At 52.1% G+C, this 26,371-nt stretch overlaps 1 protein-coding gene across 4 annotated transcripts in view; it reads left to right on the forward strand.

The window, feature by feature from the left end:
• LOC137627926 (PXMP2/4 family protein 4-like) overlaps window positions 1-25,583 on the forward strand; it is a 100,592-nt gene extending 75,009 nt beyond the window's left edge. For all 4 annotated transcript variants that reach the window (XM_068359384.1, XM_068359386.1, XM_068359387.1 and 1 more), the window contains one exon: window positions 25,348-25,583. In XM_068359384.1, coding sequence (XP_068215485.1) covers window positions 25,348-25,581 — 234 coding nt within the window. In that variant the 3' untranslated portion in view covers window positions 25,582-25,583. The remainder of the gene's footprint in view (window positions 1-25,347) is intronic.
• Window positions 25,584-26,371: the final 788 nt, after the last annotated feature.

The raw sequence follows: 26,371 nt of genomic DNA on the forward strand, positions 1-26,371 counted from the left end.
CGCCGGAAGGCTTGCCTTCCTCTTCGCCGGAGAGGCCTTCCTTCACCTCACAAGGGTGTGAGGAGGCGCCTCTTCGGTTCGTCGTCATCGCCGCAGTCCGCCGCAGAGGAGACTCGTCATCGATCTCCGACTGTTCCTGCTACAACTCTGGACCTCTCTGCGTATTGTTCGCGATCCCCTTCGGTGGAAGGTCGTCCTTACAAAGGACACGCCGACCTTCCACCTGTCAGACCTGCTGACCTGCCGTCGCCGTTCCTGGCTGCTGATGCGCTGTGGGCGCCAACTAAACGTGTTTTTATAAAACAGGCACCGGTCCCTTAGGGGCAACAAGGGCGTACGCGCAAATTACCTCATACGTCCCTTACGCGCCATGCAAAACATGCGCGCCAACGTTCAGCTGACCCCTCTGAGGTTTCGGAGTTAGCGCACAGGCGCTCTCCTACTGTTGCCGATATAGCGTGCCAGCGCTCACCTGCACGCCAGAGCTCACCTGTGCGCACCTGCTGCCGAGGTTCCTGATAAAGCGCGCCAGTGCTCACCTGTGCGGCAGCGCTCACCTGTGCGCCAGCGCTCACCTGTGCGCCAGCGCTCACCTGTGCGCCAGCGCTCACCTGTGCGCCAGCGCGCTACTGCGCGCCCTCAACCTTCTGCGCGCCATCGTTCTCCTGCGCGCCAGCATTCACCAACGTGCCAGCGCTCGCCTGCGCGCCCACGATCTTCAGATCTGGGCACAGTAGGGAAGTTTAGAAATTCCCCTACTCGCCAGCGCGCTCCAACGCGCCAGAGCTCTCCAACGCGCCAGCGCTCGCCAACGTACCGTCTACCTTCACCTGCGCGCCCTCCCTCGCCACCTACAAGTGCCCACGAGGTTGCGCGCCCACGCCCTTCTCCTGATGTGCGCCCAGAAGAGGCGCGCCAACGCACGCAGGTTCAAGCTACGCGCCCGCGCACAAGAGATATCTCTCCTGCGCGAGCGCGCCCCCATCAACATCTAGAGCACACGGTCTCTCGCCCGCACGGACTCTTCACCTTGATCTTGCGCGCGCGCAATCTGATTCCTGCGCACTCTAAGAAGTCTCCTGCGCGCGCCCCTAAGCGCCATCACTCGCCCGTGCGCGCGCCCCTAAGCGCCATCACTCGCCCGTGCGCGCGCCCCTAAGCGCCATCACTCGCCCGTGCGCGCCCCCCTAAGCGCCATCACTCGCCCGTGCGCGCACCCCTAAGCGCCATCACTCGCCCGTGCGCGCGCCCCTAAGCGCCATCACTCGCCCGTGCGTGCGTCCCTAAGCGCCATCACTCGCCCGTGCGCGTGCCATCAGTCTCCCGCGCGCGAGGGATCACCAATGCCCTCCCACGCGCGAGGCTGCAGGACAACACGCGGTAAAGTCACCATCGCCGCATTTCCCCCCCCCCCAAGCGCAGAACAGCGCGCTCACCGGTAGGGGGGAAGGCTCCAGAAAGGTCCAGGGACATTTCTTCTTTATCTTCTTTTTCTTTACAGGCAAACCCCCCTATGGAAACTCCTCCCAGGGATCCGTCTGACAGCGCAGCCGTCAGCCAGCAGCCCTGGTTTGGGCCTCTAATCAGAGCGGTAGCACAGGGTTTCAAGCCTGTTTTCTCTGAGTTGGGCCACAAATCCTTGGCTGCATCGACTCCCCTGAAGAGAAAAAGAGGAGTTTCGGACGCGGTGACTTCTCCGAGGACGAAGCTGTCTCCTCCTAAGTCTTCGAGGCAGGCCCCCTCCCTCCCCAGACTTTTCTCCCTCCCCTTCGGACGAGGACTTCCCGTCCTCAGGGGAGTCACCCGAGGTGAGACGTTCCCCCATCGCACCATTGAGGGAAACCCCACCTCGCACTGAAAAGTCTTCTCGAGTAGGGATGGAGAAGAGCCTACCTCCGTCGTTGTTGGAGTCCTGCATCTCTCCCAGGAGGGAGTCGAAGGACTCCACGACTGTACCGAAGTCCTCATCAAGACTTGGACCAGAGCCAGCCAGTCACTCGGAGAACGTCCGCGAGTCTCCCCAAGAAGAGCCTTTGGGGACAGGAGACTTCGCTGCTAGTCCTTCCGGAGGGGAGCTGCAGGAGTCAGAATATGCATTTTGGCAGGTTCTGACTCTTGAGGACTCTCAATGGGTTTGCGGACCCAGAGATTCCTCCTCGGGAGGGCAAAGACACGGTCTTAGACCGAGTTTTTGGGACTCAAAAACCCTCCAAGGCCAGTGCAGCTTTACCCTGGTCTCAAGGGGTTAAGAGTGCCAGGGACAAGATCGCAGTCCAGCTCTCCGAGCTTGCCTCCTCCAGCCGATCCAGTGCCGGCAACAAGCTTCTCCCACCTCCTCGTGTACAGCTGAGGAGGTACTTCGAGATCGTAGAGGAGCCTTGTTTAGCTTACCAGGGGAGTCCTTCTTGAGAGACTCTCCAACCGGCAGGTCTCGTTCTCGGCGACTGAGATCCTTAGTCAGAAGAAGGTTGCGAAGTGTGCTATGCAGGCCACTTCGTGGCTGGATATCTGGCTAGGGACCTTAGGTATCCTGTTATGTTTGGAGGATTTATCCAAAGAACATACCAGGAAAGCTATGGAGACCTTTTTACTTTCAGGCACACCAAGTCTCGAACTTGTGGGCAAACACCATCCTGAAACGTCGGGATGCGGTGTCTGAAAGGTTCCACCAGAAGGTCCCTAGCACTGAGATCAGCAGGCTCAGACATTCTTCCGTTATGGGAACGAGCCGGTTTGAGCCTAAGGACGTGGAGCATGCTGCTGAGAGGTGGAGGAAGTCCCACCAAGACTCCCTCCTACATAGGGCTTTGACATCCAAGCCCTATAAACCTCCAACACCCCAACAGCCACGTCCTACCAAGACCACGAAACCGACAACGGCAGCAAAGACAGTGGTGTCTAAGCCCTTTCCTGTCTGGCAAGAAGTCCTCCAGGGGAGGGAAGAATCCTAGAGGGAGCAGCCGAGGCCGCAAACGCTATGATTGGCAGTCCGCCTGCATGTCCACCAGTGGCGGGATGCCTACAAAGTTGCGCAGACAGGTGGCAGCAACTCGGGGCCGATTCCTGGATGATTTCCGTAATCAGTCAGGGATATCACGTCCCGTTCACAACATCTCTACCTCCCCTGACGACGAATCCAGTGTCATTGAGCTCCCTTGCCATGGGATCAGCAAGTGGGCAGGCCCTTCGGGCAGAAGTCCAGACCATGTTGAAGAACGGCGCTCTCCAAGAGGTACTTGACGGGTCTCCAGGCTTCTTCAGTCGACTCTTTCCTGTAAAGAAGGTGTCTGGAGGCTGTAGACCAGTCATCGACCTCTCGGCTCTGAACAAGTTTGTCAAGCAAACTCCGTTCAGCATGGAGACCGCAGACACGGTCAGACTTGCAGTGAGACCGCAAGACTTCATATATACACTGGATCTGAAGGACGCGTACTTCCAGATCCCAGTCCATCCGTCTTCAAGGAAGTACTTAAGATTCAGCCTAGACAACAAGGTGTACCAGTTCAAGGTGCTGTGTTTCGGTCTCTCCACAGCACCACAGGTTTTCACCTGAGTGTTCACCCTAATATCGTCGTGGGCACACAGGATCGGCATCCGTCTCCTCCGTTATCTGGACGACTGGCTGATCCTAGCAGACTCGAAGTCATCCCTTCTTCGACACCGAGACAATCTTCTGGGACTTTGCCAGGGTCTGGGGATCATGGTAAATCTCGAGAAGTCCTCTCTGCTTCCCACTCAAAGACTGGTTTACCTAGGCATGATTATAGACACCAATCTCCACAAAGCCTTCCCATCAGATGACAGGATAACAAGGCTGATGAGGGTCGCAAGCCCGTTCCTCAGACGAGAAGAGCTTCCAGCCCAATCGTGGTTACGTCTCCTCGGTCACCTCTCATCCTTGGCTCGTCTAGTTCCCAACGGTCGCCTCAGGATGAGATCCCTCCAGTGGTGACTCAAGTCCTGGTTGAATCAAGGTTACGATTCCCCAGACGTCATGATCCCTATGGGACCTGCGGAATGGACGGACCTCCAGTGGTGGGTGACAGACAAGAACCTACGAAGAGGAGTGGATCTTCTCGTCCTTCCCCCGGATTTGATGCTGTTTTCGAACACCTCAAAGAAAGGGGGGGGGGGTCACGTTCTGCACCACACGGCCTCAGGCCTCTGGTCAGAATCAGAAAAGTGCCTCCTTATAAATATTCTAGAGATGAAGGCCGTTTTCTTGGCCCTTCAGCAGTTCCAACAATACCTGGCGGGTCACTCTGTGGTGGTGATGAGCGACAACACCACAGTAGTGGCTTACATCAACAAGCAAGGAGGTACCTTTTCGAAGCAGGTATCCCATCTTGCAGTAAAGATACTGAGATGGACCGAAGTCCACTGGATTCCACTATCAGCACATTTCATCCCAGGCAAGAGGAATGTGCTCGCCGACAATTTGAGCAGAGCGTCTCAGATAGTGAGTACCGAGTGGTCTTTGGATCATCTAGTAGCCAACAAACTCCTGACTTTGTGGGGTTCCCCGACTGTGGATCTGTTCGCAACAGCGCTGAACTTCAAGCTTCCACTGTACTGCTCCCCAGTCCCGGATCCCAAGGCGCTCTGCCAAGATGCCTTCCAACAACAGTGGGACAACATCGACGTGTACGCCTTTCCCCCGTTCTGTCTGATGAGGAGGGTGCTCAACAAGACCAGAATATTGGTCAATCTTTCAATGACCCTCATAGCTCCGCTATGGCATCACGCGGAATGGTTTCCGGACCTTCTGCAGCTCCTAACGGAACTTCCGAGAGGACTCTCTCCACGACACGATCTACTCAGATAACCACATGCCAACATCTTCCACAAAGCCGTAGCTTCGCTACGACTTCACGCCTGGAGACTATCCAGCATCTCCTCGCTGAGAGAGGATTTGCGCAACAAGTTGCGATTAGGATGTCTGGACATCTGCAAAAATCATCCGCATCTGTCTACCAGGCAAAGTGGAAAGTCTTCTGTGGTTGGTGTCGTGGAAGGGGTATCTCTCCACTCGATGCCACTATTCCAGCAATAGCGGAGTTCCTCGTGTATTTGCGGGAAGAAATGTGCCTTTCAGTCTCGGGGGTGAAAGGCTATCGCTTAGCCTTAAGTCTAGCCTTCAGGCTCAAAGGAATGGACATTTCTTCCTCGCTGGAACTTTCCAGCCCTCAGTCAGAAGTGAGACCTCCTCCATGGAACGTGGATCGAGTTCTCAGGTTTCTTAAGAGACCTCCCTATGAACCATTACGCCAGGCTTCAGATCGCCACCTAACTTGGAAGACGGTGTTCCTACTAGCATTGGCTTCGGCCAAGCGAGTCAGTGAACTTCATGGTCTCTCATATGACATCGCCCATTCAAGGGGATGGGGGGAGGTAACGTTCAATTTCGTCCCTGAATTTATTGCTAAGACTCAAAATCCGGGGGTGCCGGACCCTCGGTTCGACTCCTTCCAGATTTCGAGTCTTCGTTCTGTAACAGATGACGCAGACCATCTCCTACTGTACCCAGTAAGGAGTCTGAGGCTATATCTCAAAAGAACGGCTGCAGTCCGTCCCCAGGTGCAAGCATTGTTTGTTAGCACTGGGAGGACTAAGAGGAGGGTCACCAAGAACACCATCTCGGCATGGATTCGTAGGGTGATCCATCTGTCCTTGAATCCAGACCCTCCTCCGTCACGTCAGCCTAGAGCACATGATGTCAGGGGCGTAGCTACGTCCCTGGCCTTCAAGAAAAATTTCTCAGTAACGCAGGTTCTTCAAGCTGGGGTGTGGAAGCGTCAGACGACCTTCACAGCCCACTACCTGCAAGACGTGACCCACAGGAGGCTCGATACGTTCTCTATCGGCCCTGTGATGGCTGCACAACAGCTGGTTTAAAACCTCAGGCTCCTTAATGGACAAGTAGCAGAAGGTTGAGGGCATTGTTACCCAGTCTTAGTCTGCATGAATGAAAAGGTTTGTCTGGCCCTTATTCTTTTCTTCATCATCCCCTCGCTTGGGGAAAGCAGCATCCTGGGTTTTCTGCACAGCTGACCTCAAACCACTGCAGGTAAACCATGTTTCCTTGTGTTTCTAGTATTAAGATAATACTGTCACGTCCCCTTACCCTAACGAGGTGGTATTTGGAGATTCCTAGCCTAAAGTTTCCATCTAAAGGACTACAGGTCAAATTCCTAGGACGAGTCACACTTCATTCCTTCACACACAGCTTACATAGACCACAGTCCTTACACAGCAAGGTTCTAGCGAGGTGCAGGGACTTCTTATTGTTGAGTGCTGACACACTCAGATAATGAGTCCCCGGGCAAAAGCCAAAAGCCAGTACTGGCTGGGACTTGCCACCCTTCCTAAGGGGTGAGCCTTCCATATTAAATAGCGTGGTTTGTATGTCGGTTATGGAACAAATGAAAAATTCATAGGTAATTTGTATTTTTCCTAGCTATACAAACCTTAGCTATTTAATCAAACTTGCCTGCCAGCCCTATCCCCCGTGAAGTCCTACCTCTAAGCAAAGCGAGCTCAAGCACAGGGTTGTGTGTGAGGGGGGGGGGGGGGGGTTGCAAGCTAACCTCCCTACCTCCCCGCTAACTAGCGGTGAGGTAGTAAACCCTCGTTAAAATTCTACTGGCTCGTCATTTCAGCTACGCCGAAAGTAATTACCCATATTAAATAGCTAAGGTTTGTATAGTTAGGAAAAATACAAATTACCTACGAATTTGTCATATTTGTAGCATAGCGTTAGGAACTTATCTGGAATGATATAGATGTTTGTTCCAACATGGAGTACTTACCTCGAACTACTTTCTTAGGAGTTTCTGGGATCTCTTCCATAAACGACCAAGAATTTTGCGCAGTTCCCCCTATCTCTGTTTTCCCTTGTCGGTTCCCTCCGTGGGGGATGGATACGTGCCCTGAGGTGACCCGGGGTCAGCGCGCGAGAGTGCGCTACTAGGTCTGTGTCTCCAGTAAGCATCTGGTCACGGCGTAGATAACATCTCGCCGCTCTCTCTCACATCCCCTCCGACCCACCATTGTGTTACATGTGTTCCCTTGCTTTCCCGTTCATATCATTTCCTTGTGTTACTTGTGTTGCTTGTGTATTCCCATATGAAATCCCAACGTCGTTGTCCCGGTCCCAAGGCCGGTAAGTCTTGCGGGGCATGGCTCTCCAAGGCGAGCGTTGATCTGCATACGTTGTGCTCCTCGTGTAGAGGCAGTGTGTGCTCGCCTGCCTCCACGTGTCCGGAATGTGCGTCCTGGCCGGAGCTGCAGTGGACCTTGTTCGGAACAAAGAAGAAGAAGGCGTCGAAACTGTTGCCTAGGAAGCCTGGTATCTGTTCGCCGTTGACTTCTCCATCAGCTCCTTCGGAGAGAGGTTCTCCTTCCCCTTCCCCTACCCAGAGTAGGGGACGAGGTAAGTCCGTTGCGGGGAAACAGCCCATTGCTGTTCCCCATGAGTCTGATGTCATTGATTCTATTTGCATTGTGCCTGCGCAGACGAGTGGGGAGTCTGGTGTTGTGACGGAAGTGCTTTCCGTAGACGAGGCTCTGGTGCCCGCAGGACCCGCCTCGAGTGAAGACCCGGTGTGGGGGAGGTCAGGAACCCCAGCTCCTTCCCCCCCATCATGGCAGTGCTTTTCAGGAACAGTGGTGTCCGTGGGCGATCGAGACAGAGAAAGGAAAGCCACGGGCTCGTCGGACCCCGATTCCATTATGTGGATGGCGCCAAGGACGCCCTTCAGGTCACCCATGAGGCAGGACGAAGAGTTCTCTGGCTGGTTTGCCTCACGTGGGGCACTACGCACGCCCCCAGCGCCTTCGGTTACGCTACCGCATGACGTCATGTCACCCGTCACCCCAGTAGCACAATTGCAGGCCCCCAGGTTGGTGGGAGAAGACTCGGATAGCTCCTCTTCCTCTTCATCTTCCTCGGACGTTTCCTCGTCCTCCAGCTCGTCATCGTCGGAAGACTCCAGAGACCAGGAGAGGAAGAAAAAGAGAAAGAAGTCTAAGAGGAAGAAGTCGAGCTCTAATTCAGGCCCGACGAGGAAGAGGGCCAAGTTTACGAGGAAGAAGAACAAGAAGAAGAAGTGTCCCAGAAAGAAGAGGGCTAAAGTGGCTTTTCCCCCTTGCAGGTCAAACAGGGCTCTTGTCGCTCCAGTGCCTGCCTTGGCAGCCGCTGGAGCCGATTCCGTGCCCTTGCCCAGTGTCTCTTCGGCTCTGTCCACGCTTCGGATGCAGCCGTTGGCACACACTAACTTTTCCTTGCCCTTGCCCGGCAAGTCACCGGCTCCATCCGTGCAGCGGAGGAAGCCGCTGGCACAGCCCGGCAGCTTTGTTCCCACACCTAAAGTCTCACCGGCTCCATCCAGGCATCAGATGCAGCCGCGGGCACAACAGGGCAGTCACTCTCCACGGATTCCCCCGGGAGGGGGTAGACCCATGACAGCTACCTCCATCTCAGCGGGTCCATCCGTGATGGAGGCAGCCGCTCCATCGAGCCGGCTGGATGTCAGGGCTACGGCCGCCCTCACGCATCCATCCGTGATCGAGGATACAGCTGACACGGAGGATCAAGTGGTAGAGGGATTATTGGATACTGGCGAATGTTCTCCCGATGAAGTGTCCTCCTAGAGGAAGGTGTTATCACTGATTCGGCACCAGCACAGGCTAGACGAGCCCAAACCGTCCTCGGAGCAGGCCTGGCTTTTGTGTTTGGGAAGGATGGTGGGTAACCCGGTACAGCAGAAGCCATCCTTGACCCTACCTCTGTCTCCGGACGTGGCCCTGGGCATGGACCACATTGACCGGTATGTCTCGGGGCACAAGAACTCCCTTAGAGCCCAAGGGTCCTTCAAGCTCCTGCCTGGACTGAGGACCCAGAAGAAATTTTATGTGCCAGACAGACGGCCTGCAGGGCCTCGGACTTTGGAAGAAGCCGTCACGACTCTTGAGTCAGGGCAGTACTGATGACAGGAGCCTTACTGCCCCAGTGGTCTTCTCTCAGGCGGAGGTCGCTATGATGGAGGACACATCGCAGGACATCATAAATGTGGCCTCCTGGCCGGACTGGTGGGCATGCACCCTAGCAGGTTTCCAGCTCTCCCACGATCTCTCGGTGCCAGAAAACCAAGCTCTACTACATGATCTCATACGTTCCGGGGGCAAAGCTATTAAGTTCCTTACATTCCAGTCCCTGACCCAGACAGCAAACTGGGTATTAAGGAGGAGAGATACGGTACTGAACAGGCTCCCCCGTAGACTCCCCTAACGTGAGGCAAGATTCCTGAGAAATGCTACGGTGTGGGGTGAGACCCTGTTCCCCCTTTAGACGGTAGCAGAAACTATGGAGAGAGTGGGGAAACTTAAAGACTCGGGCGGAGCCCAGACAGTCAACGGCAAGACGTCCTCCCCATAGAAGACCATCTGTGGATGGGGCCTACCCGCCTACGTCACCAGCTAGGCAGGAGGCCCCGCCCCTTCCTGGCATCAGTCCCCGCGGCCCTCCCGCAGAAGTGGTACCCCAACCCAGGCCTCCTTTAGACAGAAGTACGCGGGCTCGAGACGAGGCCGCTCAAACCGTCTCCCCAGAAGGAGATAGGAAGGGAGGCCCCCTACACCTTCCCATGCCACAGGTGTGGGAATGCCTCAAACACTATTGGCAAGCATGGCGGGACAACGGTGCGGACCCGTGGTCCGTGGCAGTCCTCAGAGAGGGATACAGGATTCCCTTCCTGATTCCCGAACATCGGGCGGTGTGGCTGGCCCCCAAGGATCACAAGAAGAGAGCAGCCTTGCAGGAGGAGGTGTCAGCCATGTTGAACAAAGGAGCTCTGCAACCCGTCCAGGAATCGTCCCCGGGGTTCTACAGCAGGCTCATCCTGCTGGAGAAAGCTACGGGAGGTTGGAGACCAGTCATCGACCTCTCGGCCCTGAACAAGTTCATCAAGAAGACGTCCTTCAAGATGGACACGCCGAAGTCGGTACTGGCAGCCTTGAGAAAAGGGGATTTCATGATGTCCCTGGACCTCAAGGACGCCTACTTTCAGATCCCCTTACACCCATCCAGCAGGAAGTTCCTCAGGGCGAAGTGGGGATCCCAGTCCCTACAGTTCAGGACCCTCTGCTTCGGCCTGTCAACGGCCCCTCAGGTGTTCACGAAGGTGTTCACCGTAGTATCAGCATGGGCACACAAGCAGGGCATCATGTTGATCAGGTATCTCGACGACTGGTTGCTGTTTTCAGCCTCAGAGGCAGCCTTAAAGGAGCAGGGGGCAAAGCTGTGACAGTTCTGCAAAGAACGGGGGTTTACCATCAATTTAGAGAAGTCCCAGTTGGACCCCACCACCAGGATGACGTACCTAGGGATGGTCCTGGACTCCCAGTTAGCAGGAGCATTCCCCTCTCAAGAGAGACTGGTCAATCTGAATCATGTTATGCAACCATTCCTAACAAATGCACCAGTGAGAGCCAAAGATTGGCAGAGACTCGTGGGCCACCTGGTCTCGCTGGAGAAGCTAGTTCCTCAGGGGAGGCTCAAGCTGAGGCCGGTCCAGTGGAATCTAAAGGACCTCTGGTCACCGGGAGACCCGCCTCAGGCTTAGTCAGGATGACTCAAGCCACCAGAAACATGCTCCTCTGGTGGTCCGACAGGGCGAACACCCTACGGGGGGTTCCTTTCGCGTCCTCTCCTCCGGAGATGTTGCTCTTCACGGACGCGTCAAAGGAGTGTTGGGGAGCCCATCTGCTCGAAGAGACAGCAGAGGGAAAGTGGTTTCCGGAGGAGAAGCTCCTCCACATAAACCTGCTCGAGCTCCTGGCAGTTCAAAAGGCCCTCGCAATATTCGCCCATCGCCTTCAGGGAAACACAATAGCCCTCATGTGCGACAACGCCACCGGGATGGCCTACACCAAGAAACAAGGAGGATTGAGGTCAAGGGAGCTGTGCGATCTCACGTCTCGGATCTTGGAATGGGCCGAGAGGAAACACATCATTCTCACAGCCAGGTTCATTCCGGGAAAGAGAAACATTTTAGCCGATGGCCTCAGCAGAGCAGGGCAAGTAGTGGGGTTGGAGTGGTCCCTACACCCACAAGTGGCCCAGAAGGTCCTCCAGTTGTGGGGCTCACCAGTGATAGACCTGTTTGCCACGAGGCTCAACACGCAGCTCCCCATATTCTGTTCTCATGTGTCAGACCCGGCAGCAGCGTTCGAGGACGCCTTCCAGCACTCGTGGGACGGACTCGACGCTTATGCCTTTCCCCCCTTCGGAATTCTCAGGCAGGTGCTCAACAGGCTCAGACTATCGAAGGCTACAAGGATGACTTTGGTAGCGCCCTGGTGGCCGGAGAGAGAGTGGTTCGCGGATCTACAGGACCTGGCCACCCTTCCTCCATGGCCCCTGCCAATAAGGGAAGATCTCCTGCACCAGCCCCACTTCCGAAGGTTTCACGAAAACCCTCATTGCCTTCAGCTACACGCGTGGAGGTTATCGAGCGTCTGTTAAGGAAAGAGGGATACTCGGAGAAGACAGCTTCGAGGATGTCAGGGTATCTTCGGAAGTCCTCGAGCTTGGTGTACCAGGCCAAATGGGCCACGTTTGTGAAGTGGTATGCCACAAAGAATCTGAGACCTCTGGCTGTATCAGTCCACAAGATTGCAGACTTCCTGGTCCATCTGAGGGACGACTTGGGGGTCTCCATTCCAGCCATCAAGGGGGTCCGAGCAGCCCTGGGGCAGGTGTTTCAACTCTGAGACATCGACCTGGGGGCCTCTCGCCAGATTTCCATGCTCATCAGAAGTTTCGAGCAATCTTGTTCCCCCCTCGCCTCTCGGGTCCCGCAATGAGACGTAGCCAAGGTTCTCAAGGTTTTGACAAGGCCTCCCTTCGAACCCCTCAAGGATATCCTAGATAAAGACCTCACCCTCAAGATAGTGTTCTTATTAGCTCTGGCCTCAGCCAAGTGTGAGAGTGAGCTCCACGGCTTAGCATAATCTCTAAAGGTTTGAAGTGGAAATGGCCACAAGGTCCTCCTCCTCCACCAGTGACCCTCTCCCAGAAATCCACTCGCATCCTGAAAGAGTACACCACAGAGTTACTCAAGAAGAAAGCAATCAAACGGGACCGATCACCGAAGTTCCAAGGCCGCCTGTTCAAAATTCCGAAGAAAGGCTTGTCGGCATTGAGAGTGGACCGGGACTTGTCAAAGCTAAACTCTTACATTCTCTGCGGCAAGTTCCGGATGATGACTATCTCTCAGGTACGGACCTTACTTCCCCGTGGGGCCGTCACCACCTCTGTCGATCTTACCGACGACTATTATCATGTGCCTATTGCTCGAAACTTCTCTTCTTATCTGGGTTTCCGCCTAGGCAGGAAAGCCTTTGCGTTCAAGACAGGCTCTTCAGCCTCAACATTGATCCCAGGATATTCACGAAACTGGGAGAGACAGTGTTAGATCAACTCAGGAACCAAGAGGTACAGATCATGGCTTGTCTGGACGGTTGGCTCATTTGGGCCCGGTCGGCCATAGAAGGCAACAGAGCTACGAAGGAAGTACTTCGATTTCTCGACAACCTGTGATTTCGGGTCAATCTCCAAAAGTCTCGCCTGCAACCATCAGGCCACTTAGAATGGTTAGACATTCAGTGGCACCTTTCGAAGCACACGTTGTCTCTCCCTTCCAAAAAGGTAAGAGGAATAGCTTCCAAGAACAAGAATTTTCTCAAACACAAACAGAGGTTCAGAAGAACCTTAGAAAGTATCATCAGCCTTCTCCAATTCACTTCAATAACAAAAATTCAAAGACATCAATCGAGTTTGGAGAAAGAGAGCTACAGTACCTTTAAGAGACAAGGTCTCAAAGATCCCCTCTGTCTTGAAAATGAGACTACGCCCATGGTCCGAACTGAAGAACCTCTCCAAATCGGTTCCTCTACAATTCCCACCTCCACAAGAGACATTCCATACAGCCGCGCCTCTAAGTGGATGGGGGGATTACTCCGAACATCAGATGTTTCAGGGGTCTTGGTCACCCGCCATGAAACAGACCCATATCAATGTTCTCGAAGACATGGCAGTGTTCTTGACCCTGAAGAGACTCTCTCCTCCGAGGTCGAGCCACATCAGAGTAGTGTCAGACAGAACAGACGTGGTACACTGCGTCAACAGGGGAAGATCCAAGTCACCCAACCTGAATCGGATCCTGGTCACTATCTTCACCTGGCCAACAGAAAAGAACTGGATCCTGTCAGTAACTCACCTTGCGGGAGTCCAGAATGTGAGAGCAGACTCATTAGCCAGGACGGAACCACTGGAGTCAGAATGGTTTCTAGACATAATTTCATTCCGGTGGATACTCAGGAACCATTAGAAGAAGGTTTACTTATTTCCCCCAGTGAATCTTCTAATGTGGCTTTTACACAAACTACGCTGCTTCCGGGGGGCAGTGGTTTTGGTACCACCTCACTGGCCAAGAACAGTTGGTTTCCTCTCCTCCTCGAGTTGAAACTCCGTCCTTTCCGGATTCCGTTCCCCAAACTGACTCAAGTAATCCAAACTCACTGTGTCAGATTGCTCAAAGGTAGCCGAAACTCTGACTTTGTGGACTACAGGAAGATTGCAGCTTGTAGAGACGCGAACATTGAACCGGAAATCGATCTCTACATCGAATCAGACAAAAGGGACGCGACAATTTGCCAATATGATTCGGCCGTTAACAACTAGCAGATTCACTAAGAGTTCAGACCATACTCATATGTCTCCGAATATAGACATCTCTTTCTTGAGGTTCTTATTTGACAAATGCCTAACAGTTAGCACTTTAACCACCATCAAGAAAGCTTTGAAGAAGATCTTCCTTGTTGGGTTTAACATTAACCTAGCTGATTCCTATTTCTCATCTATTCCAAAAACATGTGCTAGGCTTTGACCTTCGGTTTGGCCACAAAAGGACTCTGGTCTATGAACGTTGTCCTCAAAACTTGCGCCGGACACGGACAATGAATCCTGCTCTTATCACTCTTCTTAGGAAGACTTTATTTCTAACGGCTTTGGCCTCAGGTGATGGAATATCAGAACTAGCAGCTCTCACGAACCCGGAAAACATAGATTTCCTCCCTACAGCCGAAGAACTCCTTTCTCCAGACAATGATTTCCTAGCTAAGAAATGAGGATCCGCAAAATAGTTGCTCCCCTCGGAAGATTATTCTTCTTCCCCAGGATCTTTCCTGTGTGTTCAGTCACTACTCTCAAGGCCTTTTTTAGCTAGAACTGCCACCCGCTCGTCTGGCCCCTTGGCTATCGGGGAACAAGGAGGTACTATGTCCATTCACGGCATCAGGCAACAAATCCTCTACTTCTTTAAACATACTAATCCGGAATCATTTCCCCAGGCTCATGATATACGGACAGTAGATACCTACATCAATTACTTCCAGAACAGGGACTTTGATGATTTTTAAACAAAAAATATACGGGTTGGAAATCCCCTATGGTTGTCTTACGCCACTATCTAAAGATTTTACAGGCCCTTAAATACCCGACGATGGCAGCGAGGAGCCTATTCCCTCTCCATTAATCTCGGCTTCTTCCTTTCTTCCATCTCTCCTCTTCTCCCTCCTACCCGCCACTCACACCACGTCGTCACTCTCCTGGGTAGTTCGTTAGCCCTATGATATTTGCCATGTTTAATTCCTATGGTTTAACTGTTATTGTAGTTACTGTTTCTTTAAGGTTTAGATATGCTTAGACATGTAAGGTTTGATGCCTTTTGCGATTTGACACTCAGTTGATTCCTTGTCGTCTTAGTTATTTAGCTTTACGCTCCCTATGTCATTTGGCTAGTTGGTAATTGGACGTTTCTTACATTATTATATATTATTGTCGTACATGGTGATTGTATGCTCCGCATTATGTTATTACTTTGTTGGGCTTGGAAGGCATTCTCTGGTACATTTTCACCGGCTGTCACAGATCGACCCAGAAAAGGTATTTTGACGAAGGAAAAATCTATTTCTGGGGAGAGACCTGTGACGCCCGGTGAAACCCTTCCCAGTTATTTTTGTACGGACCCACCCTTTCCTTGCCAAGCCATATGTTCTTGCAGAAGGATGACCTGGAGAGCGCGAGTAGTAGGTGTCGGTGGCGTAGCCCAACTGTATTCTCTAGGGCCTGTCACGGCCCTCCCCTTTGATGAAGGGATTATCTAAATGGAAGACAGCCTGTGAATAGTGGTTTCCACACGCCCTTGATAAATACACGACACCAACAAGGTGTTCGCGCGAGGGTTGTAACCTCTGCATTCCATGTTTTATCTTTCTCTAGTATATTTGGAAGATTTATATTAGAAAAGTGTAAGAAGGACCCTTTTCGCCGGGCGTCACAGGTCTCTCCCCAGAAATAGATTTTTCCTTCGTCAAAATCCCTTAATTTTGGGCTGCGTAAAGTGTTATGAAATATGAAATAAAAAACTTTACAACTCTGATAAGGAGCTAGGATCTGATAAGGAGCTAGGATCTATCAAATGAGAAGCGAAGGTTCTATCAGACAGATTTTGTGACTCCTTCTCATGCTTTGGGCTATCAGACTTACTTGAATTATACCAAGGCCTATTTACAACCTTTAACCCTGGACAGGTAAACTTGTAGCGTATACGCTACCGCCTATATGCGCAAAACCACTTTTTCACTTCCGCGCCACTTGGGTTCGGCTTCTGAGTGGAAATTTACCCAGCACCTGTTAGTTAGACCAGAGACACAGCCGAAGGAACAACTGCCATTGTCCTCTCTCTCGCCGGTTTTCGGAAATCGCCATTTTTGTTTTTCCTGGTAGCGTATACGCTACACGTTTACCTGGTAAGTGACTGTGATTGATTTTCACAAGTTTTACAATATTGATTACAATATATTTATTTCTGCGAATAGTGTTTTGATACTTATAGTGAACGTTGATAGATGATTTGAGAACATGATGCTAATGGTATATTGTATGTAGGATTACCATCTATAGTTTAATTTAGCCAATATTAGTAATGTGTTTTTTTCTCTTCAGTTTTTAGCCTAGGAGGTTCATCTTTCAACTGAAAATGCACTGAATGTAGCGCAGAATGGTTAGTATTCATTATTTTCTGTTTTATCTTAATATTTTCTTCAATTCTAGCAATAATTTTTGGATAATTTAGGTCACATAGACTGGAATAGTTTAGATATGAAAGGGGAAAATTTATTATCAGTACTAGTTATTTTTTTTTTAAATTTTTTAAAAAATAGTTAACTTTTTTTATTTCAGGATTTTCATATATCATCTTATTTATCTATTATTCAAATTTTATATATACAAATTTCAGCAGTCTCAATTTATAATTTATATTAGAAAAAAATATTTTTGTCACATGTAACTTTTTTTTTCGTTACTAAAAATTTCCCCCTTTTTCTTTTCTTTCCAGATTTTTCTGTTTTCAGCCTAGGAGGTTCATTTTTCAACTGAATATGCCTCAGGGATTCCTAGAAACTACCATTAGGCTGTTTTTATCAAGTAGCAAGGACAAAGGCTCCCAGGGCCCCGAGAGTGGTAGTTTCTCAAAATCAACAAAAGTTTTCAGGTCTCGGTTAATAAAAAATCATTAAGTCACTTCCATGTTTTTTATTGAGTATATGCTAGTCGTAGATAGCTAGAATTATATGTATAAAAAATTCATAAAATAAAATGCGTTACCGGAACTACACGGTTACCTGTTACGTTATCGATTTAGACGTTTACCTCTCCAGGGTTAAGAGTGGGCTAATTCAGATACAGACTCATTGCACATTCAGTATGGATTACTCATGAAAAGTAGGTTTTATTATTTATACTCCCAATAGCCCACCAGCCAAATTAGTGTGGGGTGCAGCTTGGTAAATGTTGGGTAAGACGTCACCAAATCAAAATAGTTTTGATGATTAAATTAATTATTTCAGAATTTAACTGAAATCCTTCCCAGCCTCTCCCCCCAATAGTGTCCTACCATGGTTACCAACCACTGTATGTTAGCAAAGCTTGCTAACTGAAGTCAGGTGCTGGCCAACTTCTAGGGCTCTCAAGTTAGTATATACAGTAATGTAAAGTATTTAAGATAATGGAAGATTTAAGGAAGATCTGTACAGTTTTAATTAGGTTAAGAAGCCAATCTTCCAATACAACATAAGTATTGTACTGAATTTTTCAGTTAAATACCAAAATAATAAACTTATTAGAAATTGTATTTGTTCCGTAACCGAAATACAAACCACGCTATTTACATTGGGTTTACCTTTTAGCGCAGCTGAAATGACGAGCCAATAGTTTTAACGAGGGTTAATTACCCCCGCGCTAGTTAGCGGGGGGTAGGGGAAGGGTAGCTTGCTACCCCCCCCCCCCATACACACACACACACACCGGTGACTTGCTTCACTTCACTTTTGGCTCGGCGATGAACAGACGTGTCTGTCCGTCATCCTCGTTGACAGCCTTTAATCTTTTTTCTGCTTTTTCTCTACAGCTTGTGTGTGTGTTTGAAGTTGACTACCTATTATATTATCTTTGCTATGTGTACGTGCCCTGGTGTTGCCGGCCGCCCTTGTGGGACCTTTATGTCGGCCTGGGATATGGATCCTCACACCCTTTGCCCTCAGTGTCGGGGCCGACAGTGTGACCAGGAAAACGTGTAGTGAGTGTAGGGAGTTGTCTGCCTCCCAGTGGGAAAGGTTTGGCCGCCGGCGTAAGAAGAAGTCCAAGAGAGACCGTTCTCCTTCGGGGGTTGCCTTGAAGGAGGAGGGTTCTCGGGACTCTTCTTTCGCCGCCCAAACCTCCTCCGAAGCTCCCCCTCGTCCGGCTCCTAAGGAGAGTTGGCCGAGTGGTAGCGCAGGCCCTAGTTCTGTTTCCCGACCTTGGGTGGGGGGAGTGGGCGTCGCCTCCCATAGCGGGGCGGTTCCCCCTCCTCCTCCAGGGGAGGTTATTGATAATTCGTTGTCTAATGATGATCTTTTACAGATGTGGGCTTCCCTGGGGCTTAAGGGCTTGCCCTCCAGGGTCGCCTTGATTGACCTTGTCTCGTTGGGGGCCGCCGTTAAGCAGTCGCCGGCGGTAGCAGAGGTAGACCCTCTGTCTATCGTCGACATCGTGGTGGCAGAGGCCTCCGACGGGGCTTGGCAATCCTCTGCAGGTGCAGTTGAGGATGTTGGTGCTGACGGCTCTCCTCCCCCTTCCGTACATCCTTCGAAGGGGGAAGTGAGTCCTACGGGCTCTTCTGCTGTTCAGCTTCCCTCTAAGGGGAGTGCCTTGACTGAGACTCCCCTTCGGAGGACTGATGGTCCTGATGATCTTCCCTGTGGCCGCCTTCGCCATAAGGCTCACCGTCCGCTGCGTCGCAAGGGCCTCCCTTCCCCTTATAAGGGGGTTAAGAGGCGCCTTTTTGGATCTTCTTCCTCCGAAGGGGACTCTCCTCGTCGTACTCAGCCTACAGCGCCTGCTCCTTTGGACTTCTCTGCGGATCGTTCTCCTACTCCTGCTAGAACTTCACCTTCTGGGGACCTCGTCACCCGACGGGCAACGGTCCCTTCGGGGCAAAGGGATTCTTCCCTTGCACGTGCAGTGTTAGCGCACAGGCGCTCTCCTGCTCGTCAGCGCTCTCCTGCTCGTCAATGCTCTCCTGCTCGTCAGCGCTCACCTGTTCGCCGGCGCTCTCCTGATGTTTGCCCTCCTCGTCAGCGCTCTCCTGAGGACATCCTCCATCCTGTGGTTCCTGAAGAGCGCTTATCGCGCCAGCATTCTCCTGCTTGCCCTTCTGCAGTGTTAGCGCACAGGCGCTCTCCTGCTCGTCAGCGCTCTTCCGTTCGTCAGCGCTCTTTTGAGGATCATCGCCCTCTTGCTCGCCAGTGCTCCCCTGTGGTCTCTGATCATCCTGCAGTCCCTGTTGGGCGCCCTGCGCGCCATCAGTCTCCTGAGCTCTCTCGCGATCCTCATCTTGTGTCTACTCAACATCGTCCGCGTTCTCCAGCGCGTGTTTCTAAAGCACATGTTCGCCCACGCGCCTACGCTCTTCCTGTTCCTGTTCGTGAACCCGCCGCGCCAACTGCTCCTTCACAGGATCTCACGCGTCGCCCCCTTGCTCGCCAGCGATCACCTGCTCGCCAGCGTTCACAGACAATCCTAGTATCGCCTGTTCGTCAGCGTTCTCCTATGCGTCAACGATCACCTGATCATCTGCGATCTCCGGACCGCCCGCGTGACTTACAGCCTGCGCGCACGCGTTCTCCAACGCGTCGTCGACCTGAGATTCTGGAAGAACATGATTCTCCATCTGCTAGCTCGCCATCGCGCGATCATTCACCTGCGCGTCCTGCGCGCTATCGCTCGCCAACGTGTCACCATGGGACAACGCGCCATCGCTTACCTGCGCGTCAGCGTTCGCCAGCTCACCACCGATCGCCTGCTTGCAATCGCTCTCCCTCGCGCTACAGGTCTCCTGACCTACGTCGCCAGCAACCTTCCTCGCCCACGCGGCAACGCGTTCCCTCACCATCACGCCAACGCGTTCGTTCGCCGACTCGGCCACGCTCTCGTTCGCCTGTGCACCCTCGCGCCCACTCGCCCGCTCGCCTGCGCGCCCGCGCGATCCCTCGCCTGTGCGCCCGCGCGACCGCTCGCCTGCTCACCCGCGCTACCGTTCACCTTCGCGCGACCATCGTTCGCGGCGAATTTCGCAGCCAGTGGTAGCAGTAGGAACGCGTGTTCCCAGACAGCGCTCGGGATCGCCTCCATCCAAACGCAGGACTGTTGTGCAGGACAGGGAAGAAACTGCGGAGAGGTTAGTGCATCCTTCTTCCCCCCCTTCTTTTCAGGCAGGTACTGTGGTGTCCACTCCAAAGGATCGCCCGATCCCTTTCCCTCCAGCAAGGATTTCGGACTCTGTGTCCGTGGAGCAACAGACTTGGTTTGGTCCTCTGATGCAGGCGTTAGTGAGGGTAATGAAACCAGCACTCGCCGATCAGGGTGACAAACCAATGGCTGCCTCTCCTTCGCTGAAGAGAAAGAGAGGAGTGGACTTCGTGGTGAGTTCCCCCAGGGCGAAGTTGGTTCCCAAGAGGTCTGTCGCGAAGCCCCCTTCTCCTGCTCGAGTGTTTTCTCCTTCTCCCGTGGACGAGGCTTTTCCGTCCTCGGGTGAGTCCAGTGAAGCGCTAGTCTTCCCCTCGGCACCAAGGGGGGAGACTTCGCTTCATGGAGGAGAATCGTCTCGTGCAGAAGGGGCTCTTCGAACCTCTTTGTTGGAATCCTGTATCCCTCCCAGGAGGGAATCCAAGGACTCCAAGACCGTCCCGAAATCATCTTCGAGGATTCGCCAGGAACCCACGGCTCCCCGGGGGAACGTCCACGCTTCACCCCAGGAAGAGATTCCGGGGACAGGAGACTTAGCTGCCAGCCCGCAGGGAGGAGATCAGCAGGAATCCGAACATACCTTCTGGCAGGTCCTGAGCCTGATAAGGCAACTTAACGGGCTTATGGACCCCGTGATCGCCCCCCGTGAAGGCAAGGACACTATCTTGGACGAAGTGTTTGACGTTCGGAAGGCCCCTAAGTCCAGTGCGGCTCTGCCCTGGTCTCGGGGTCTGAAGAGTGCCAGAGCTAGGGCCAACGCTCAACTCGCGATTCTTGCCTCCTCCAGTCGTTCCTCTGCCGGGAACAAGCTCATCCCTCCTCCGCGTCTTCAGCAGAGGAGGTATTTTGAGATCTTGGGTGAGTCCAGCCTCGCTCTTCCTCTCCATCACTCCGTGGAGGAGCTGGCGAAGGGAGTTCCCCTTGAGAAGCTCTCTACCCGACAGGTGTCGTTCTCGGCGGCAGAGATCCTTAGCCATGAAAAGGTCGCGAAGTGTGCCATGCAGGCCACTTCGTGGCTGGACTTTTGGCTAGGAACTCTGGGCATCCTATTACGCTCCGAGGATTTGTCTAAGGAGACCAATAGGAAGGCCCTGGAGACCTTCTTGCTCTCGGGCACCCGCTCCATCGAGTTTTTGGCGCACCAGGTCACCACCCTGTGGGCCAACTCGATGTTGAAGCGGCGCGATGCTGTGACCGAGAGATTCCATCCGAAGGTCCCCGCCGTGGATGTGTGTAGGCTCAGACATGCTTCCCTTCTTGGGGAGAACTTGTTTGAGCCTCAGGACATGGAGCGAACGGCTGAGAGGTGGAGGAAATCCAGCACGGACTCCCTCCTCCATAGGGCCCTTACAGCTCGGCCCTATAAGCCTCCAGCTCCGCCGCAACAGCAGCAGCAGCCTCGTAAGGCTCCGAAGCAGGCACCGGCAGTTAAGAAGGTGGTGTCTAAGCCCCAGCCCTTTCCAGCCAAGGTCAAGAGGGGCGGTAAGTCCTCCAGGGGAGGCAAGACTCCTAGGGGTAGCGGCCGCGGCCACAAGCCCTAGGGGTGGCAGTCCCCCTGCGTGTCCACCTGTGGGGGGATGCCTTCAGCGTTGCGTCCGCAGGTGGCAGCAACACGGGGCCGATGCTTGGACGGTCTCAGTGATCGGCCAAGGCTATCGCGTCCCGTTCACAACATCTCGACCTCCCTTGACAGCGAATCCAGTGTCGTTGAGCTCCTATGCCACGGGGTCGTCAAAGGGGCTGGCCCTTCGGGCCGAAGTCGAGACCATGCTCGAGAAGGGTGCTCTCCAGGAGGTCGTCGACGGCTCCCCAGGCTTCTTCAGTCGACTCTTTCTTGTAAAGAAGGCGTCTGGAGGCTGGAGACCTGTCATCGATCTCTCAGCTCTGAACGGGTTTGTCAAGCAAACCCGGTTCAGCATGGAGACAGCAGGCACGGTCAGACTTGCGGTGAGACCACAAGACTTCATGTGCACACTGGATCTAAAGGACGCGTACTTCCAGATCCCAATCCATCCGTCTTCCAGGAAGTACCTAAGATTCTGCCTAGACAACAAGATCTACCAGTTCAAGGTGCTGTGTTTCGGTCTCTCCACAGCTCCTCAGGTGTTCACCAGGGTATTCACCCTGATTTCATCTTGGGCGCACAGGAACGGCATTCATCTTCTTCGTTATCTGGACGATTGGCTGGTCCTAGCAGACTCGGAGTCGACCCTTCTTCGGCACCGAGACAGGCTTCTGGATCTTTGCCAGGATCTGGGGATCGTGGTAAACCTTGAGAAGTCCTCTCTGCAGCCGTCCCAACGACTGGTTTATCTAGGCATGCTAATAGACACCAATCTCCACAAAGCCTTTCCATCAGACGACCGGATAGCAAGGCTGAGGAGTTGTGGCGAAACCCTTCCTCAGGCGAGAAGAGCTCCCCGCCCAGTCGTGGTTGCGTCTCTTAGGTCACCTATCCTCCCTGTCCCGTCTGGTTCCAAACAGCCGCCTCAGGATGAGATCCCTGCAGTGGCGGCTCAAGTCCCGGTGGAATCAAGGATCCGATTCTCCGGACATTCTGATTCCGATGGGGTCTTTGGAACAGACGGACTTGCGGTGGTGGCTGATCGACGAGAACCTGCGGAAGGGAGGGAGTCTTCTCGTCCTCCCCCCGGAATTGACTCTGTTTTCGGACGCGTCAAAAGAAGGGTGGGGGGCGCACGTTCTGAACCAGAGGGCCTCAGGTCTTTGGTCAGAATCAAAAAAGTGCCTACACATCAACCTGCTAGAATTGAAGGCCGTCTTTCTGGCTCTTCAGCAGTTCCAACGGTCCCTGGCGGGTCACTCCGTGGTGGTGATGAGCGACAACACCACGGTAGTGGCTTATATCAACAAGCAGGGAGGCACTTTTTCGCAGCAGCTATCCCATCTTGCAGTAGAGATTCTGAGGTGGACCGAAACCCACTCGATAACACTATCAGCTCGCTTCATTCCTGGCAAGAGGAATGTGCTCGCCGACAGTCTGAGCAGGGCCTCGCAGATAGTGAGTACCGAGTGGTCTTTGGATCCTCAGATAGCCAACAAAGTCCTGACTTTGTGGGGTTCTCCGACTGTGGACTTGTTGGCGACAGCGTTGAACTTCAAGCTGCCCCTGTACTGCTCCCCAGTCCCGGACCCCAAGGCACTCTGGCAAGATGCTTTCCAGCAACGGTGGGACAACATCGACGTGTACGCCTTCCCACCGTTCTGTCTGATGAGAAGGGTGCTCAACAGGACCAGACTATCGGTCAACTGTTCGATGACTCTGGTAGCTCCGCTATGGCATCACGCGGAATGGTTCCCGGACCTTCTGCAACTCCTGACGGAGCTCCCGAGGGAACTTCCTCCACGACACGAGCTTCTCAGACAACCCCACTCCGGCGTCCCTCACAGGGCCGTGGCCTCGCCTCGGCTTCACGCCTGGAGACTATCCAGCGTCTCCTCACGGAGAGAGGCTTTTTGCAACAGGTTGCGGAGAGAATGTCTCGGCACCTGCGAAGGTCCTCTGAGGGAGTCTACCAAGCAAAGTGGAGAGTCTTTTGTGGTTGGTGTCGTGGGAGGGGTATCTCTCCACTCGATGCCACTATTCCAGCAATAGCGGACTTCTCGTTTATCTGCGGGAAGAAATGCGCCTTTCTGTCTCGGCAGTGAAAGGCTATCGCTCAGCCTTAAGCTTGGCCTTCAGGCTAAAGGGTGTGGATATTTCTTCTTCGCTAGAACTCTCTTTACTCATACGTAGCTATGAGCTTACTTGCCCCCAGTCGGAAGTGAGACCTCCTCCTTGGAACGTGGTTCGAGTCCTCAGGGCTCTTAAGAGACCTCCCTTCGAACCATTACGCCAGGCCTCTGATCGCCACCTGTCTTGGAAGACGGCTTTCCTATTCGCTTTGGCTTCGGCCAAGCGGGTTAGTGAACTTCATGGTCTCTCGTATGACATCGCCCATTCAAGGGGATGGGGGGAGGTAACGTTCAGGTTCGTCCCTGAGTTTGTTGCCAAGACTCAGAATCCTGGAGTGCCGGATCCTCGCTTCGACTCTTTCAGGATTTCAAGTCTCCGTTCTGTAACAAGCGACCCAGACCAGCTGCTACTATGTCCAGTGAGGTGTCTGAGGCATTACTTGAAGAGAACGGCTGCAGCCCGTCCTCAAGTGCGAGCTTTGTTTGTGAGCACAGGCAGGACTAAGAGGAGGGTCACCAGGAACACCATCTCAGCTTGGATTCAAAGGGTTATTTACCATGCCTTGAATCCAGACCCTCCTTCGTCACGTCGCCCTAGGGCACACGATGTCAGGGGTGTTGCTACATCCCTGGCCTTCAAGAGAAACTTCTCTGTGACGCAGGTACTTCAAGCTGGGGTCTGGAAGCGTCAGACGACCTTCACAGCCCACTACCTGCAAGACGTGACCCACAGGAGCCTCGATACATTTTCTATCGGCCCTGTGGTGCCTGCACAACAGCTGGTCTAACCTCAGGCTCCTTTTTGGACAAGTAGCAGTAGGTTGAGGGCGTTGTTACCCGGTCTTAGTCTGCGTGAATGAAAGAGTATGTCTGACCCCCACTTCTTTCTTCATTGTCCCCTCTCTTGGGGCAGCAGCATCCTGGTCCTCGCATAGCTGACCTCGACCTCTGCAGGTAACCCATGCTTCTTTGTGCTCCTAGTATTAAGCTTAATACTGTTGCGTCCCCCATACCCTGACGAGGTGGTATTGGGAACGTCCTATCCTAGATTCCTATCTAAAGGTCTCAAGGTCAACTTCATAGGACGAGTCACTCTTTCCTCCACACACTGCTTATGTAGGCCACTCGTTCCTAGCGATGCTAGGAACTTTTGAGGTGCAGGGGCTCCTTTTCTCTAGTGCTGCTCACTGAGAGATTGAGCCCCCGGGCAAGCCGAAGTCAGTAAGGCTGGGGACTTTCCATCCTTCCTAAGGGGTAAGTCACCCAATGTAAATAGCGTGGTTTGTATTTTGGTTACGGAACAAATGACAAATTCGAAGATAATTTGTATTTTTCCTAACCATACAAACCTTAGCTATTTACACATATGTGCCCGCCATCCCTGACCCCCAAGTCAAGTCCTACCTCTAAGTGAAGTGAAGCCAGTCACCGGTGTGTGGGGGGGGAGGGGTAGCAAGCTACCCTTTCCCTACGCCCCGCTAACTAGCGCGGGGGTAATTAACCCTCGTTAAAACTATTGGCTCGTCATTTCAGCTGCGCTAAAAGGTAAACCCAATGTAAATAGCTAAGGTTTGTATGGTTAGGAAAAATACAAATCATCTTCGAATTTGTCATGTTTTTTTAAACTTACTGAGTGAGTTGTGAAGCTTTGTAGTCTGGGTAATTTATTACATAAATGTTTTATGAACATAATTGTTGCTTATTATGTATTCTTTTACCTTAGTAATGACAAATTTTTTCAGGTTGGTATGTGTGTTTGGCCAGTCATCCAAACTTTGAATTTTGCTTATGTAGCTGAGAGGAACAGAGTTGTGGTGGTTTCAGTTGCATCTTTTATGTGGACAATATTCTTGTCATACATGCATCATCTTGATCAAGAGACATTACCTGCTTTTCTTCGTAAAAAGAAGGAGGAGAATTCTGTAAGACAAAAGGAGATAGAAGACAGTGTAGTTGATAGTAAAGATAAATTTTGAAAGTAAGTTCAGGATATTTTGTTCATGTTAATCATTGTTAGATAATCAAGGTGCAGTGGCATTTTCAAGGTTTGACTTCTGGTATCATGACTTGAAGACCCATTTTTTTGTAGAAATGGTTTGTTCATCTTTGATATGTAAATAGATATGTATTTATAAGTATGTATGTGCATGAATGTTTATAAGATACTGTATAAGCTTATGTATACCAGAGCAACTAACTCTTATTTCAGTCTTAAGTCTGGAAGTAAGGGTTTTCATTGGATTTTGTGGTAACTTTTAGCCACAATTTTGAGTTAACAAAGCAATGTACTTCTTTATCCAAAATACTCACTCCATTTTCGTGTTTAGCAACAATTTCCTTGTCAGTTTGATTGTTGTTCTCACTGTTTTCCTTTTCACTTGACTACTTTAATTTTTATTCTTCTTAGGCCCCATATTTAAGGGCTAATAAATAAAGAAAAGGATGCCAAGCAAAAAATATAGCACAATATAAGTTAACGTGCATCTGAAACAACAACTGTCTTGATATTGATGCCATTTGACTTGGTGGGCTTTTACTCGCACAGGTTGAGAACTGAAAATTGTTTCTTGAATGGTAATTTTCTTTTTTCAATATTAAACTTACCCGATAATCATGTAGCTGTCAACTCCGTTGCCCGACAGAATTCTATGGAGGGATACGCCAGCTATCACAATACTAGAAGGGGGTGTACTTACCAGCGCCACCTGTGGCCAGGTACTCAAGTACTTCTTGTTGACACCTCCTCAATTATTCCTCTGTCGTGCT

Source organism: Palaemon carinicauda, chromosome 2, assembly GCF_036898095.1.
Source record: "Palaemon carinicauda isolate YSFRI2023 chromosome 2, ASM3689809v2, whole genome shotgun sequence".
NCBI lineage: Eukaryota > Metazoa > Arthropoda > Malacostraca > Decapoda > Palaemonidae > Palaemon > Palaemon carinicauda.